Source organism: Xiphophorus maculatus, chromosome 21 (genome assembly GCF_002775205.1).
Source record: "Xiphophorus maculatus strain JP 163 A chromosome 21, X_maculatus-5.0-male, whole genome shotgun sequence".
NCBI lineage: Eukaryota > Metazoa > Chordata > Actinopteri > Cyprinodontiformes > Poeciliidae > Xiphophorus > Xiphophorus maculatus.
In genome coordinates this window covers 14,120,276-14,134,889 of record NC_036463.1, presented here as the reverse complement: position 1 = coordinate 14,134,889, position 14,614 = coordinate 14,120,276, and the positions used below count along the sequence as shown (strand labels likewise).

Sequence of the window (14,614 nt, the reverse complement as noted above, 5' to 3'; positions counted from 1 at the left end):
AACTTTATTGCATTGCATGTTAGAATTAGTGATTTCAAAGAATATGTGATATAAAGTGTATTGGGCACATTTTTGATAAAAACAAAAAAAATGAATCGGCTGTTAATTATCCCTTATTGAATGAGAGCAACAGAAAGATGCGGCATCCTAATTTAATCTTGTTCAAATTGGACAGAAGTTAGTAAAAAGACACACTGGTGGCAACAAGGCGGGTGGCGTTTAGTTTCATGCTTGTTTCTTTATACGCAGATTTTCAACATACTTTGAAGTCTCTTATTACAGACAACTTATTGAAGCGTTCAGTATAGAAAACATCAACTTGAAGGAGCACACCGTTTTCAACATGATTCAGTGAAAGAAAAAAAAGTCTTTTGACAGAAATGTTGTACTGTGGGAATAAGCAGATGTGTTCAAAATGACCAATGACCTTCAGAGAACTGAACTAAAATAAAAACACCATAAATAGCAAGCGTGCAGCAACTGCTAGATAATGACCACTGACCCCTAGGAAGCAAAAAATAGAATAGTTAATATCAAGACTACAATACAGATAAAGAAGCTATAAAACAGCATGGTCTCCTTTTTGGTGTGAATACATATACATTGCATTGCATGTGTTCTTAGTACAGAGGGGAGGCTGTTGAGAAATAATTATTGAAAAGCTGCTTTAAACTGTGAGAACATACTTGGCTTCTAGCTGCTGTTTCTGCTTTCAGAAATAATCTGCAAAATAAGCCTCCCAAAATAAAATGTAAGTTCATAAAAGCAGAAATCTGAGTCCCAGTCCAGATTCCAAATAATCCTAACATCCAGGACCTGAAATTGAAGAAGCTACTGCTGTCATTCACTGTTTGAAAAAAATATATAATAAAAAATACATTTTATGTCTTTTTGCACTTAACAGGCAAAGTTTTACCATAGGTTGAAGGCATTGCTTGTTGAAACGCTTTTTCAAAACTTCATTTACATTTGTTTTCAGATAAAAATCAGAACAACCTTGCGACGGGGTTCTATTATGACTCGGACAACCACAAATGACTTGCCAAGGCCAGAGATCACTTCAGTGAAATGCATTATGCTTTTCTTCACATGAATAAAGATAGCAGGTGCAGAATATATACAAAGTGCGTCCAAGGCAGGTTAAAATCATCACCTTCAGCATGACTTGTTGGGAGTCTAACCACAGGCTGACTCCCTGTGGAGCAGAGCCCTGCTTTTAAAGCCACAGGCTCCGCCCACAGAAAATCCAAACAAGCAAAAAAAAAAAAAAAAGAAGCAATTACTTCTAACTCAAATAAACTCTTAAAGTATACATAATAATAATAATAATAATAATAATAATAATAATAATAATAATAATAATAATAATAATAATAATGAGAGAGAAAAAATAATAATAAACTTGTAATCAAAAATACAATACTCAATTTAATAGAAAACACTCACTACGTAATCATGTGACTCTTCCGGCGCGCCATAATCCGGAAACAACCCTGCTTGAAAACAGAACCGGGAAAATGTTTGAAGCTGAAAATAACAGGTTAGGATGAATATGTTAACTGAAGCAGGAACACCGCGTGTGTGCACCCACGATGAAGCTTACGCTGCAACAAAAAGTAAGTTAGCGATTGTGTTAGCGTGCTCGCATGCTGACATGGACTCATAACTAAATTCCGGCTCGTGACGTTGCAAACATGTTCATAATTGTAATGAATATTTTTTAACATCTTCTCTAAATTTTTCTTTGCAAAAAAAAAAAAAAAAAAAAAAAAAAAAAAAAAAAATAAATATATATATATATATATATATATATATATATATATATATATATATATATATATATATATATATAATGAAAGTAAGCAATTTACACTTGTTTTTATCATGATTGTAAGTATGAATTTTCTTTTGGTTTTATCTTGATTTTCATTTCGAAATTGACAATGTGGCAGTGGGACCACATATTGCGCTGTCCAAATCTGTGTCTCTGTGAAATATCGTTCCCAAATTTGGTTTCACAACAGCCTCTTCACTGACAACAAATAATCTTGAAAATATCATGTAATTCTCCCTGGGCAGAGTGAAAGTTTTTGTCTCTAAACTGTCTTTTTCACCAGACATGTCTCACTGATGAGGCCATTAAATAAGCTGTCCAAGTTGTAGTTTCTGGCAGCCCACTCACACAGCTTTTTTTGCCCTTTTCCCCATATCTTCCTTATTTGCCTCGCCCTTCCTGGAAATGTCACTAAGGAGATCTAGTTGTCAGTCAGATTCCTTAGTTTTCATCTTTTTTTCATCTCCTTTCTTCTTGTGTTTCCCATTATCTGTTTCTTTTCTTTTTGTTCCTCCTTCTTCCCTATCAGTTTCACCGTTCGTTTCCTTCTATCATGTGTAAAGCTATCTCTCTATCATTAGGGAATAGGTTGACATTTGCCAATGGATATTGTTATAATTTGCTTGCCCTAATACCTGAACATACAGAACCTTACTTTGCACTTTAGACTGTCGGACTCTAATGACTTTGATCTCTCACTTGAGTTTTAAATGAACATATAGGCTTAACTCATTAGTGTTTAATAAATTAATCTTCTTTTTGAAATTAATTGTTTTACTCACTTGCTCCTTGTTATAAATCAACTAACCAGACTTTTCAGTCATTTGAACATAAAAATGTATCATTTAAGCAGTAATATAATTTACGTAGTTTTTTTTATATGCACTTTATAACTTTATGTACCTTTAAAAACTATTCTTGTGTCTCTTTAGATGCTTTAGTATGTGGGCAGCAGCTGTTCCACTGGGTATATCAGTGAATAATTAATACATACAGTTCTCATCTCTCTGAAGGATTAATTAGTTACAAAGAAAACACAGAAGTTGCCCTTTCTGACACACATATTTTACATATGCGGAAAAACATGTAGTACTTTTTATATTCCAAAACCATCAAATTAAACAGATTCACTGTTGCAGTGTCTAGCTCCGGCGCTAAATTCAAAGTTGAAAGTAACTATAAATTGCAGTAAGTTAAACACCATTTTCTTCTGTTTCTTTTGCTGCTGTTGTTTTATTTAGCTTTCCTGCATCTAATTGGCTGTAAAGTTATTGTGTATTTCCAAAAACTTCAGAAATCTAATGGCTTATGTTACGTAAATTGATCTAGTATAATGAATGGAAGATTGTGGGGTTATGTAAATGTATTTAGATTTTTGATTATAAAAATAAAACATTCAAAATTATAGGTTGTTAGAGCTATAAAATACCATATACTCTTTTTGTTTAACCCATAATACACTTTCATGTAGGTCTGGCAAAAAATGACTTTCTAATTAAGTGGAATATATACTGAAGAAATCCTTGAATTGACAAAGCTAGCAAGTCACAAAAATGTATTGTTCATTCTTCTTGTACTGTACTATACATTAGATTTTTGATATGCTCTATAAACTCTGTTGGCCTTTCTTAATTGATTTCCTGGTACAGTAAACAACATTTCAAGACCAACTTTTCTTTTTTACTTGTTATTAAAATATTGCCAATGTATGAGTTTAGAGATTTTGGGGGGTGATTTGAAAACGATACTGTTCAGGGCTATAAAATCTTGTTTCAACATAAGGGCCATGATGTAGAGATAACAACTCAAGTCCTACCTAGTAAGGCTCTGTTTACATGACATATAGCACAAATGTTTTGTTGCTTTTTGGTCTCTTGTTTAGAATAACACCATTACGGCGACAAAAACGCAAATGTTAGATAACAGGCTCCTGAATCATGTACATGTACATGCAAACTGCAAATATTTTTACCTTCTTATTCCGTTTCTGCAACTACACCTCTTCAGATTACTAATATTAAGGCAAAAATAGCTTATTCTTGAACATTTATGAAGTCAGTGACAATACATAAATTACATGCATCAGATATGTGTATGCGTGTACAAGTGTATGTCTATGAACATACACCTCTGAACCAGAAAGTTCACAAAGTTTCACCATCTCCTTTGGGTCTAGCATGCACAATACATAGTTTCCAGTGCTGGTTGCTTTTTCTTTTGCTGTTGTGTAAATGTGATTTATTTTGGCTCCATAATGGAAAATGTTTTTTGTAAAACTCAAATTGTACTGTTCCCTGACAACCTCTAAAATATTAGGACTCTACTTGACTAACATGTAGAGTCCTAAGCCAGTTTTCATCTATTCATGTTACATTTATAATAACCACTTAAATATTTTTGAACTGAGCTCTGTGTTAAATGATGTCAGGTTTTTAAAAACGACTAAATATCTTACATATCACAGTATACCACAGTGTGGCTTTTTTTTATCGCTTCTTTTCTTTATAGACAAACTAAATTCAGAAATCCAGATTGGGGGAGGGTGTGTGGTGGGGTAGAGTAGGCACTCCATATGTGGAGGATGTTAGACCTTGACGCATCCATCTGTGGTTCAATTCCTGAGCTTAAGGCCTTTACTTTTGTCTTCCCCTACCCCTTTCTTTCTCTGACTATTTCCTGTCAGATTACTGCCAATAAAGGCCAGTAGAGTGACAAACTGTTCAAAAAGGGAAATCCACAGATGTGTAATGAAATATGAAGAACTGGTGGGGAAAATATATGCATGTAAAACAAGCAACACAGGTGTAAACTAATGAGGTGGAAAGGGAGATGAAATATCAGAGTTCCAAACTTGAGGGAAAGAACAGAGCCTGTTTTCTACAAAGTTGGAGCAAGAAACAGAGACAGGAAGTGAAGTAGAACAAGATCCATAAGGACAAAACTCATTATTTCTGTTTACAAATTTTTCCAGAAAATCCCAACAATACTTTGCTAGGATATTGTGACAAATTTGCATGAATTGCTCGATTATACAAAATAAGTCAGCAAATGTATCATTGTAGTTACACCTACATAGATGCTTTAAATGCACAACAACAAATGCTTTCAGATTAGTGATTACAAGGCGGTTGTTGAGACGAGAGACAGAAAATCAGCACAACTAGCTGTGACAGGAGCTGCACGACAGAGATGGAAGACAGATAATTGAATTAAATTAAATCCAATCAAATTAAATGGAATTGAACTGAATTGAATCACCTTATATTAACCCCCTAAGGGAGAATTGTGTTCTGCCTGTTTATTTTGCTGTGGAAAATTATATGTAATGAAAAAACATCAATAGAAAGCAAATTGTGCTCGAGAAGAGGCATTTTAGAAGTTGGTAGCTTAGCTGACCAAAGACGTGTCACACCAGCAAATCCAATTCAATGATGAGCAATGTACTTACTTAAAGTGCAAATCATTCAATGCGAGAATTGGTGCAAAATGGACCAGGTTACGATGCTGTGCTTGAACATAATCATAGTCCGAGTGGTTCATCAATGGTGGTTTCATAATGCCTGTGTGATGATGACTGTATTTTCAGCTCTCTATTTAATGGCAATGGCTTTTTTAGATGTCTAGTACATTCAGATCTTCTCCTCCAAAATACTACTATGTAATGTCCCTGCACTAACAAGCACACACACATGAACACGCAGAAACAATCAGTGCCCAAGCAAACTTAGTGGAACCACTGGCAAATGGTTCCACTATTTATTTTTCTTTACACTTTGACAGGCAATGAAATCAACTTGCTCCCTGGACTATACCGCTCTTATTCTGTTCATTCCTTTCTTTCTAGATGCATGTTTGTGATCAGCATTTTGAGTCCTGCTTGTTCATAGCTAATTCTCTAAAGAGAGTTGTACTCAAGACTTTGTGCTTGGGCTTGAGTGAATGAGGCAATTTGTGTATACTGCTACCTGATTTAAAGTGTTGTGTTTTCACAAAGGTATCATCCTGCAATGTTTGGATATTCAATCAGGACAGACAGGCTTACCTGCAGTCCTGCATAAATCTAACCAAGCATAGCCAACAGAAACATGGAAAGAAAAATAAATAAATAAATAATTGATTTAAAGTTAATTTAAGCTGGGAGGAGATTGACCATAACTTTTATTTTGAATAGGATGAAGCTTACACAAAGAACTAGAAAAAGTATTCTGCTTGAGAAGCCAGACTACATTTGTGCCAAGACAGATAAGTGGTATTTGGTAATTATGAAGATCTACGTGTGTCGATGTCCTAAGTCAGAGATCGGGTTTTACTGAATATTTGAAACACCGAGGTCGTATCTTTTATGGAACATGTCATGGAATACTTCTGTAGCTATGGGAGCAAGATATTAGGATTTTTTTGTGATTTCATGACTAGATGCCTCTACATGACAATTACTCATGTGGCACACCTGCAGAGGAGAGATAAGTAGAAGCACATCACTTGGTAAGCCGACACGTGCCGCAACCAAAGACATCAAGATAGCCTCGTTCTACCCGCATGTGATGCAGATGGTGTTTATTACAAGAGAAGAGAAAGATGAATACAATCACATTCTTGTACATCAACACCCAATTAATATCTTTAGTGAGCCACATGTATCCAATGTTCCTAAGAAAGATGCTATATTTTATAACTTAATGAAAACAACTGTCTGTGCATCTCACTCGTAATATTAGGACAAATTGCAGATGCAGATGTTAAGGTTGTTCATATTGCTGTAGTCCAGTGATTTGCCTAGATACCTTGTGCACTTGTAACCATGTGGATGGTTCTTTACAGGGGTAGTTCAGATATTTTGAAGTGAGGTTATGGGAAGTTATTGTCATATCACTGACTTTATCAAAAAGTGAAGAAAAAAAATCTGACTATTGAAAGTCTTTCAGCTGATCAGACAGAACTCTTGTTTTAACAAATTGAAATAATTCAAACTGAAAACATTTTCATCAGTGATTTACAACTGTTTTCTGGTGGGAATTGAATTTCTTAACTTTCAGAAGACACTATTTGTTAGTTTGTGTCTATTTTCTTATCCGAGCAAGCCTTCTATTACTATACAAAATAATTTTACCTAAAGGAGAGCCCATTGGAACTGTAAAACTTTGTCGACCATTGACAAACTATCAGAAGGTGGTGTGGCTTTAAAACCTTTTGGAAACATTTGCTTTTGTGAGTGCAGAAAGAACAGTTTACTGGACTTCAGCCATGGGTACTTTTAACAGAGACTTTGACACTCATCGATTAGTTAAATACAAATCAACGGATCTTGTGCCTTGAAGTCCAACTACCAGACACTATAAGAATGAATTGTTGAATGGAATCTGACAGGAAATGTCAATTTCAATCTGCATGTAGACAAGGTAGAGAGGAACACCTCTCTGACCAGGAGCTACACATAGTTTATTCCATTAAATAAAGAAAATTCCTATTGAAATACACTCTTGTTGGTCAAATAGTACAACAAATATTTTGTTAACCTGGTCAACTGTTATAAGATGTTTGGTTTGACTTTATGCAGCATACTGTACTCCCACACTTACACTGTGGGAGCAGAGAGCTATTGATGACCTCTGCATAGCCTGACACACAATTCACCATTTCTGTCTTTGTGAAGCCTAATGTACTGTAGTTGAGTGGGTTCAGTTGTATGAGTGAGCGAAAGGTGAAGCTTTACAACGAGGAGAGGCAGTGTGACTGTTGACTGTGTGTCTGTATATGAAAAAAAATCATCTTTTTATCTTCAGGTCAGTTTTTTCCTATGTAAATTTCTCACATTTGGTGTTTGAGGTTAGTTTGATTTGACTAGTACAACATTACTGGTTTTTCAAGGCAAATTTGAAACTGAAACTCTTTATCTGGATCCACTTTTAAAGGATTTAAAACAGTATTTTATTTAACTTGTCATCATGTTCTTTGATTTTATGTTTACATAAAAGTCCCACACTTGTCTTATGCTTAGTGTCAACTAAATAGTTCCTTTGTCAAAAGCAGTTGGAAAAAAATTACTTTTTTTGCAAGTTTGGAAGGTTTTTACTCTTCTTCAAAGCACTGTCAATTGTGAACAACTCCAGGGCTTTACTTTTCCACATGTAGTGTATGTGCATTCAGCATAAACACAGGATCTCGGTTTAGTTCACTGACTTTTTCTCCTTTTCTTGTCTCCTTTTCTTTTCTCCCATCTCCCCTGCATTTCTTTTCTCGCAATTACGTGTCCTCTGGCTTTTCCCACTTCCTGTCCTGTTTTGTCCCCTATTCATCTTTCTCTCTCTTCACAATCATTCGTTCCCCACAGAGAAGTGTGATGAGGCTCTAGCCTCTCCGCTGCCTCACACGGCCTTCACCAGCTCATCCGTCTTCTCCAGTGGATATGCACCTGGATATGCCAAACTCAACAGGAGAGGAGGTAGGAAACACACATCCATAGTACATTCAAAGAGTCATAGGAAGCACACACCTACCCATACACACACACAGAAAAAGACGCAAATGTCCTTGTACTTGGATATAAATGAAAGTAGTGGGAGGGTGCTCTTTTCACATTTATTCTACACATATAAGAGACTAATAGTCTAATTTGGATACATGTCCATACATCTTTATGAATGATTTTGCAGGTGATCAAACTGTGAGATGAATGCTCAAGCCTTTATAGAGTGACATGCTCCACAGTGCTCCCCAGCTGCTCTTTTCCCCTTCTGCCTCTTCTAACCCATTTTCCCTTTTGTATTTATTTTTTACATCTTCTTTTGTGTTCCCTCGTCCCTCACTCTCCTCATCGTCGTTTTAATCATTATCTCTGTGACTCGGGCTGAAGCTCATTTTCACATCAGTCCACAGCTAAGGGCTATGAACAGACAATTACACCCCTTTATGTTTTTACAATTAATAATTCATACCTTTCCATCTAATGCAGTCACCCTGCAGTGTGGGCAACTGAGCAGTGATGCAGACCTGCCAGATAAAGGCAAGGTAATCTGAGGATTTTAATCACACCGATTGAGTTAAAGCAATGAGAGAGGATGGGACTCATGCTTCTTGAATCATGGCTTATACAAACAAGAGAATAAGGCAGAATTTAAAATAAGAAAGGAAGAAATAAGGACTAGTTTCACAGATGCTGATAGCTCTTGTGTAAATGCTGCATCTGATGTTTCTGGACCCATTGGACCCACAAAAATCTCTGAAACGCACACACAGTTTGTCATTCTATCTTCATAGGCACTTTGCGTTTACATCCATTTATTTTTCATTTGTTTCTGATGCCCAACACTGACCTTTAAACCTAACCTTTACCAGCACATGCCTAACCATAATGTAAACTTAATTCACACCTTAGTTCTAACATATAGCCCAAAAACAGAACTTTTTGTTTTGAGCCAGTATATTGGGCCCTGTAGGAAGCAGTGGATCTCTACAATGTAGCATTTGTTGAAACAGTGTCCTAACAGTGTATAAAAACAAGGTCTCTTTCTCTCTCTCTCACACAACCCCTCACGCGCATACCCACGCATGCACACATTATCAGCAAAGAACAAAATTGGTGACATATTTAGCATTAATGTATTGTGCTGTAACATAACACAATCAAAACTGGGGAAGTATGTAAATTAATACTGTATTCAAAGCAAATTAAGTCAAGTTGATATAATATATCAACAAAACAATAACCAATTATGAAACAATCAACAGACATTACATTTTGTCAAATGCCATTGTCAAAATCATTAAGAATAATCATCTTCAAGTGCATCAAATATTTTGGTCAATGCTCCCATTGTTTTAAATCAGAGGAAACTCTAAATAAGGAGCCTAAATAAAAGAAATTACTGTTTCTCCATGTTTGGTTCTGTCTTTGGGAATGCAGAGTAGATATGAACCAGAGGAGGTGAGGTTTCCAGTTATACGCTACTGTAAATGTCACCACTGGGTTTTACTGAAATGACTTGCAGATCATGTTTACAGAGCAGCCCATATTGCCCATGTTAAAACCACCACTGTTCACAGACGTAGCAAAATCAATATTCACTTTTTAATTTTTAAAATCGTGACTAAAGATTCTGACAGCATTAATTTTAACGCAGACAGAAGTGCTGAGGTTTCTAGGAAAATATAAAAAGTTAAGCCTAAGTTAGGCATATTTAGTATGAGAGCAGTTTTTGCCACACTGGCTTTTAATTTGTATTTCACACTGCTATGGACAGCAGAAGTAAATCATCTTTATGTGGGCGATGACTCAGCAGATTTGGTAAGAAATGTGAAATTATAGCAAATTAATTCCATGCAGAGTAAAACATTTGATAGGTTTATTACTTATGTCCCATAATGCACTGCAATGTTTTCTGATGTCTATGTTTTGTAATTCATGCTGAAAATGCACCACCTTACTCCATATGAAGAATTCAGTGCTTTATCAAGCTTCTGTGATACATTGTGTTCCTTTCATGTTTTATTGTGAATTATCTAAATGTGTAGCTAATTCTGCATTCAACTCTTGCCCATTATTAATTGATTTTCATTTTCACTGTAATCTAAGCAGCCCATATTATGAGTTTGTTCTTTTACGTAATTATTTTCCAGTCTTTTCTAGCTATAAAACAGGGAGGTGATAAAAATTTATAAAACACAACTTCTCCCATCTCTCCCTGCTTGTATTATCCAGATCAGACGTCCACAACAGAGAGAACAAATATATTACTGTAAACCAATTCTGTCAGATTTTTGATTCGTCAGAGCCACTAAAATGGCAAAAATACTGAGACAATTTCCTTTACACATCTATAAATTTTAATGATATGTCATGCTTAGTACACAGGATATACTGTATATGCACGGGCTTTGCAGCTAAAACAACTTTAAGTTTTTGTGAGGGGGTCTGAGGATTTGTCACTCTAAAGAATGCTTCTTCATGACTCAGGATTCCAGAAGTAACCTGCTTTGCACCACTGCATCTGTTGCTTTGCATTGTACTTCTACTATGTAGTTACTCGCCCATGGAAACCCAATCCATGTAGCCCATGCATGTGTTTTTTAGCTAATCTTAATGTTTGGTGTGACTCCGCTTTCTTTCACATTGCCTACCATTCTGTTTCAGAGTTGCTGTTGTCCACAATTGCTTCCACTTTGAGATAATGCCACTTACAAGTGGAATGTTTCGTGGTAGACATTTCACGAATGTACTTATTGCACAGTTGACATGCGCTCACACTAGCATGCCTCAATTCATTCAGCTCCTGAGAGCAACTCATGTTTTCATAAATTTTAATTTGTCTGCAGTCATTCTTAAGTTCTTGATTGTATACCCCACTGGAAGGGAACATAACATTTGAATTGAATAATTTGGATATGTCTCAATACTTTTACCTTAATAGTGCATTAAAAAAGCCTAATCGGTATGCAGTGTATAAACGTCAGACCACAAAGTGGATTTTAAAAAAAACGTAACGTAAATGTTGTCAGATGTTTTTCTCTGTCATCTCAGAGTTTGTGGATCTCATCTCAGCCATTGATCAGAAAAACATTAGAAATAGACTTGGATGCATGTCCACAAACACAAGTAATGAAAACAATCATTATGTTGCCAAACTTTAAAGAACTCTTTAAGAGAATGTATTTTTGTGGGTGAAATGTCCAAATGCTATTATTCAATAATGCATTAATTTACTGAAATGCCCCATGAAAAAATGTGCCTTATTAACTTTGTTAATTACTGTTAGTCTCTGGATTTTACACCCATTGTTTGCTGAAATAGCATTTAGCGTCATTACATAACACTTTATATGTTTGCTTTCCTTTTGAACTATATTGTTCTTTTTTTCTTCCTTCTTTTGTCCAGAAATTACAGTTCAGGTAAACCTGATAGACTTTAGCACTTCATTCGACTTTGTTCCAAATAAGGAGTGATACATTGTGTAAGCAAAACAAAGTGATAACATTAATAAGGATTTTGCATGTGCAACTGGTTGTCATCATGAAAAGTGTCGGAAAAACCATGAAGAAAGATCAAGAAGAAAATGTTTATGCCTGACGAATAATGACAAAACAAATATCAAACAGCATGTTTTGCATATTAATGAAGGCGGATATGTAAAATTTATTGCGCTTACAATTCTCATCATTTTGCTGACATAATATTATTCATGTGTTTGTACATGGGGTTTGCGTGTATGTGCAAACCTTTAGGCGATCAGCCTCTCCAATTTTTTCCTATTATTTTCTTCTGGTCTGTCATATCTGCCTCTTCTTTTTCTTCATTATCCTCACCTTCTACTATAACTTCCTGACATCCTTATATTTTTTATGCTTTTTGTTTTTGTTTCTGTCTTCTTTTCTCTTTCCTCCTTTCTTTCTCTGTGCTTTTCTACCTCTCTCTCCCCCTCCCTCCATCCATCTCTCCACTTTCTTAGAATAATTTCTGTCTGTCACTTTTTCTCCTGTTTTTATAATATCCTCTTTTCCTCTCCCTCCTGTCATGGCATTGACTCCCCTGCCTTACATTATCACTCCTGTTCTCCCCTCTCCCAAATCTACATTTTCCCCTCGACTGTAGCTTCTTTCTGTCACTTCAAGTACAAGACCCTGTATTTCTCAGCAGTGTCAGACAGAGAGAAGAGACAAGCCAATTTCTCTTGCAGCCAGTACCTTTTGGTCTGTTTGGATAAAGAAAGGGATAAGAAATAAAGAAGGGGTAGCAGTCAGAGCACCAGAGAGAAAAGAAGAATAATGGAATAAAGCCAAAGATAATTTATATACGGTTTCAGATATATCATGTATTTTATGATGTTTGCGTAATTCTAATGATAATTACCCTAGTGTCCACAGTGTTTGTAGTTCGAACAAACACTGTGGAATATAATGTTAAACCCTTTGGGGACTTATTTCTTACAGTCTTATTCATTTGCATTTTTGAAACACTTTGTCAAAAATACCAAGGACCTGATCTACACAGAGTCCAAATAAGAAACATTAAATTGCATAAGACAGAAAAAAAATCCAGGTCTACTAGGTTGCAAGCAATCTATAAAGATTATGGGTGCAATTGATTGCCTTCACAAAAGATAAAAAAAAGATGAAGTAGAATGTTCTTATCCTCAACTAATAATAAAAAAACTCCAGAACATTTAATTTAAATAAGTACACAATATGTTACAACACAACAGTGATAACATTTAAAAATCCTTCATGCCTTGTGTATATTTTTCTATCTTGCGTCCTTTTAGCCTTTTGTCCTCGTTTCCTACTAAATTTCTGGTTTTCTAACTTCCCTCCAGTGTTGTTTTTCTTTGTTTCCCACCATTGGTCCTCTTTGCTTCCACTTTGTTATTTTTGTAGATTTCATGTTTTATGCGTATGTGCTATAGAGATACTTTCCATAAATTTGAAGTTAACTTGAGAATTTTTACATCTGTATGTGAATGGTTTGAAAAAAATATTTTCTGCAAACAACAGAGAGCTATTGGAAGTTAAGTAGTCTGGAAAAGTATGAAATTTTCCATTAGACATGTGAGACACCTTCAAAATGAGAACAAAGAGTTAACAATGGAGACCAAATAACATTTTGATAGAAACACAACATGGAAGAAAAGGTAAAGTAAGTAATTGCTGTAAGGTTGGAAAGAAAGTATTGTTCCCCACTATAATCTCAGAGGAACTAAATTCCATCTACTTGTATTGTTTTAATATGTACTTACCATCCATGTTACCCAAGTTCTATTTTATTTAGTGGGAATTTGTGTAAAAGAGAAACTCTATTTATTCCTTGACCAGAGAGAAACTCACTCATGCAACAATGGAAACTGATATGTTTAAAAAAATGAAATAGAACTGGGTGATCTGTGTATGTATGTGTGCATCTGTAGTGATTCCAATAGTTATGCATATATCTAAGCATTCATGTGTGCACACAATTCTTTGCAATGCAAAAGTGACCAAGCATAAAATTCAACCTCAAATGATTACCATTTCCAAAACTGATCTTAAAATCCTTCTGTGTACTTCTGCTGCTTTCTTTTCTTAAGCTTCTCATCAGAATTCATCTCTCTCATGTTTCACCTGTGTTTCTTTCTCTGCACCCATTAAACCATTGCATACTCTTTACATCACCATTTCATCTTCTCTGAATGCATCTGTAAGTTTTTACTGTAACATTTTCAATCCCACGGCCCATTTTCTCAACTTGTCTGCCTTCTTATTTGTTCAATTTTATTATCCGTAATCTTTTTCTCTCATTTCCACCCTTTTATGTAGCATTTTATTTTCTCACAGCTTTAAAAAAGAATCTTATTGGCACACTGTATTTTCAAAAAAAAAAGAGTAACAGCTGCAGGACAACTGAGCTCTAATGTGCTGCACAATTAACCAGATTCTCCCTCAGTTTTCATGTATTCTTTTCACTCTGTCATCCTGTAAAGTTTGCCATTGCAGTCATCCATTGGTAACAACAGTTGGCTTTTAATTAAATTACTCTGTCTCCATTCCCTCCCTTTACTCCATGACAGAAAGATGAAGCACTAGCAGAGAGCCAACCAGCTGTTTTCTCTCCGTTCCCCTTTTCTGACATCCTAGACTCTTAAGTAATTAAGATCTTGTAGTTGGCGATCGAAACTTTTCAAATAAATGCTCACAAATATATACAAATAAAAGGAACCCCTGGAAGCACAAACACTTTCAAATCACACATAGAATATGTGTGTCCACAGTACAAGTAGAGATGAAGCAGTCAACCATATATATACACTTCCACTT

At 35.4% G+C, this 14,614-nt stretch overlaps 1 protein-coding gene across 2 annotated transcripts in view; it reads left to right on the top strand.

Moving 5' to 3' along the window:
- cntnap2 (contactin associated protein like 2) overlaps positions 1-14,614 on the top strand; it is a 298,543-nt gene that overhangs the window by 99,329 nt on the left and 184,600 nt on the right. For both annotated transcript variants that reach the window (XM_023326735.1, XM_023326734.1), the window contains exon 2: positions 8,166-8,276. In XM_023326735.1, coding sequence (XP_023182503.1) covers positions 8,166-8,276 — 111 coding nt within the window. The remainder of the gene's footprint in view (positions 1-8,165; positions 8,277-14,614) is intronic.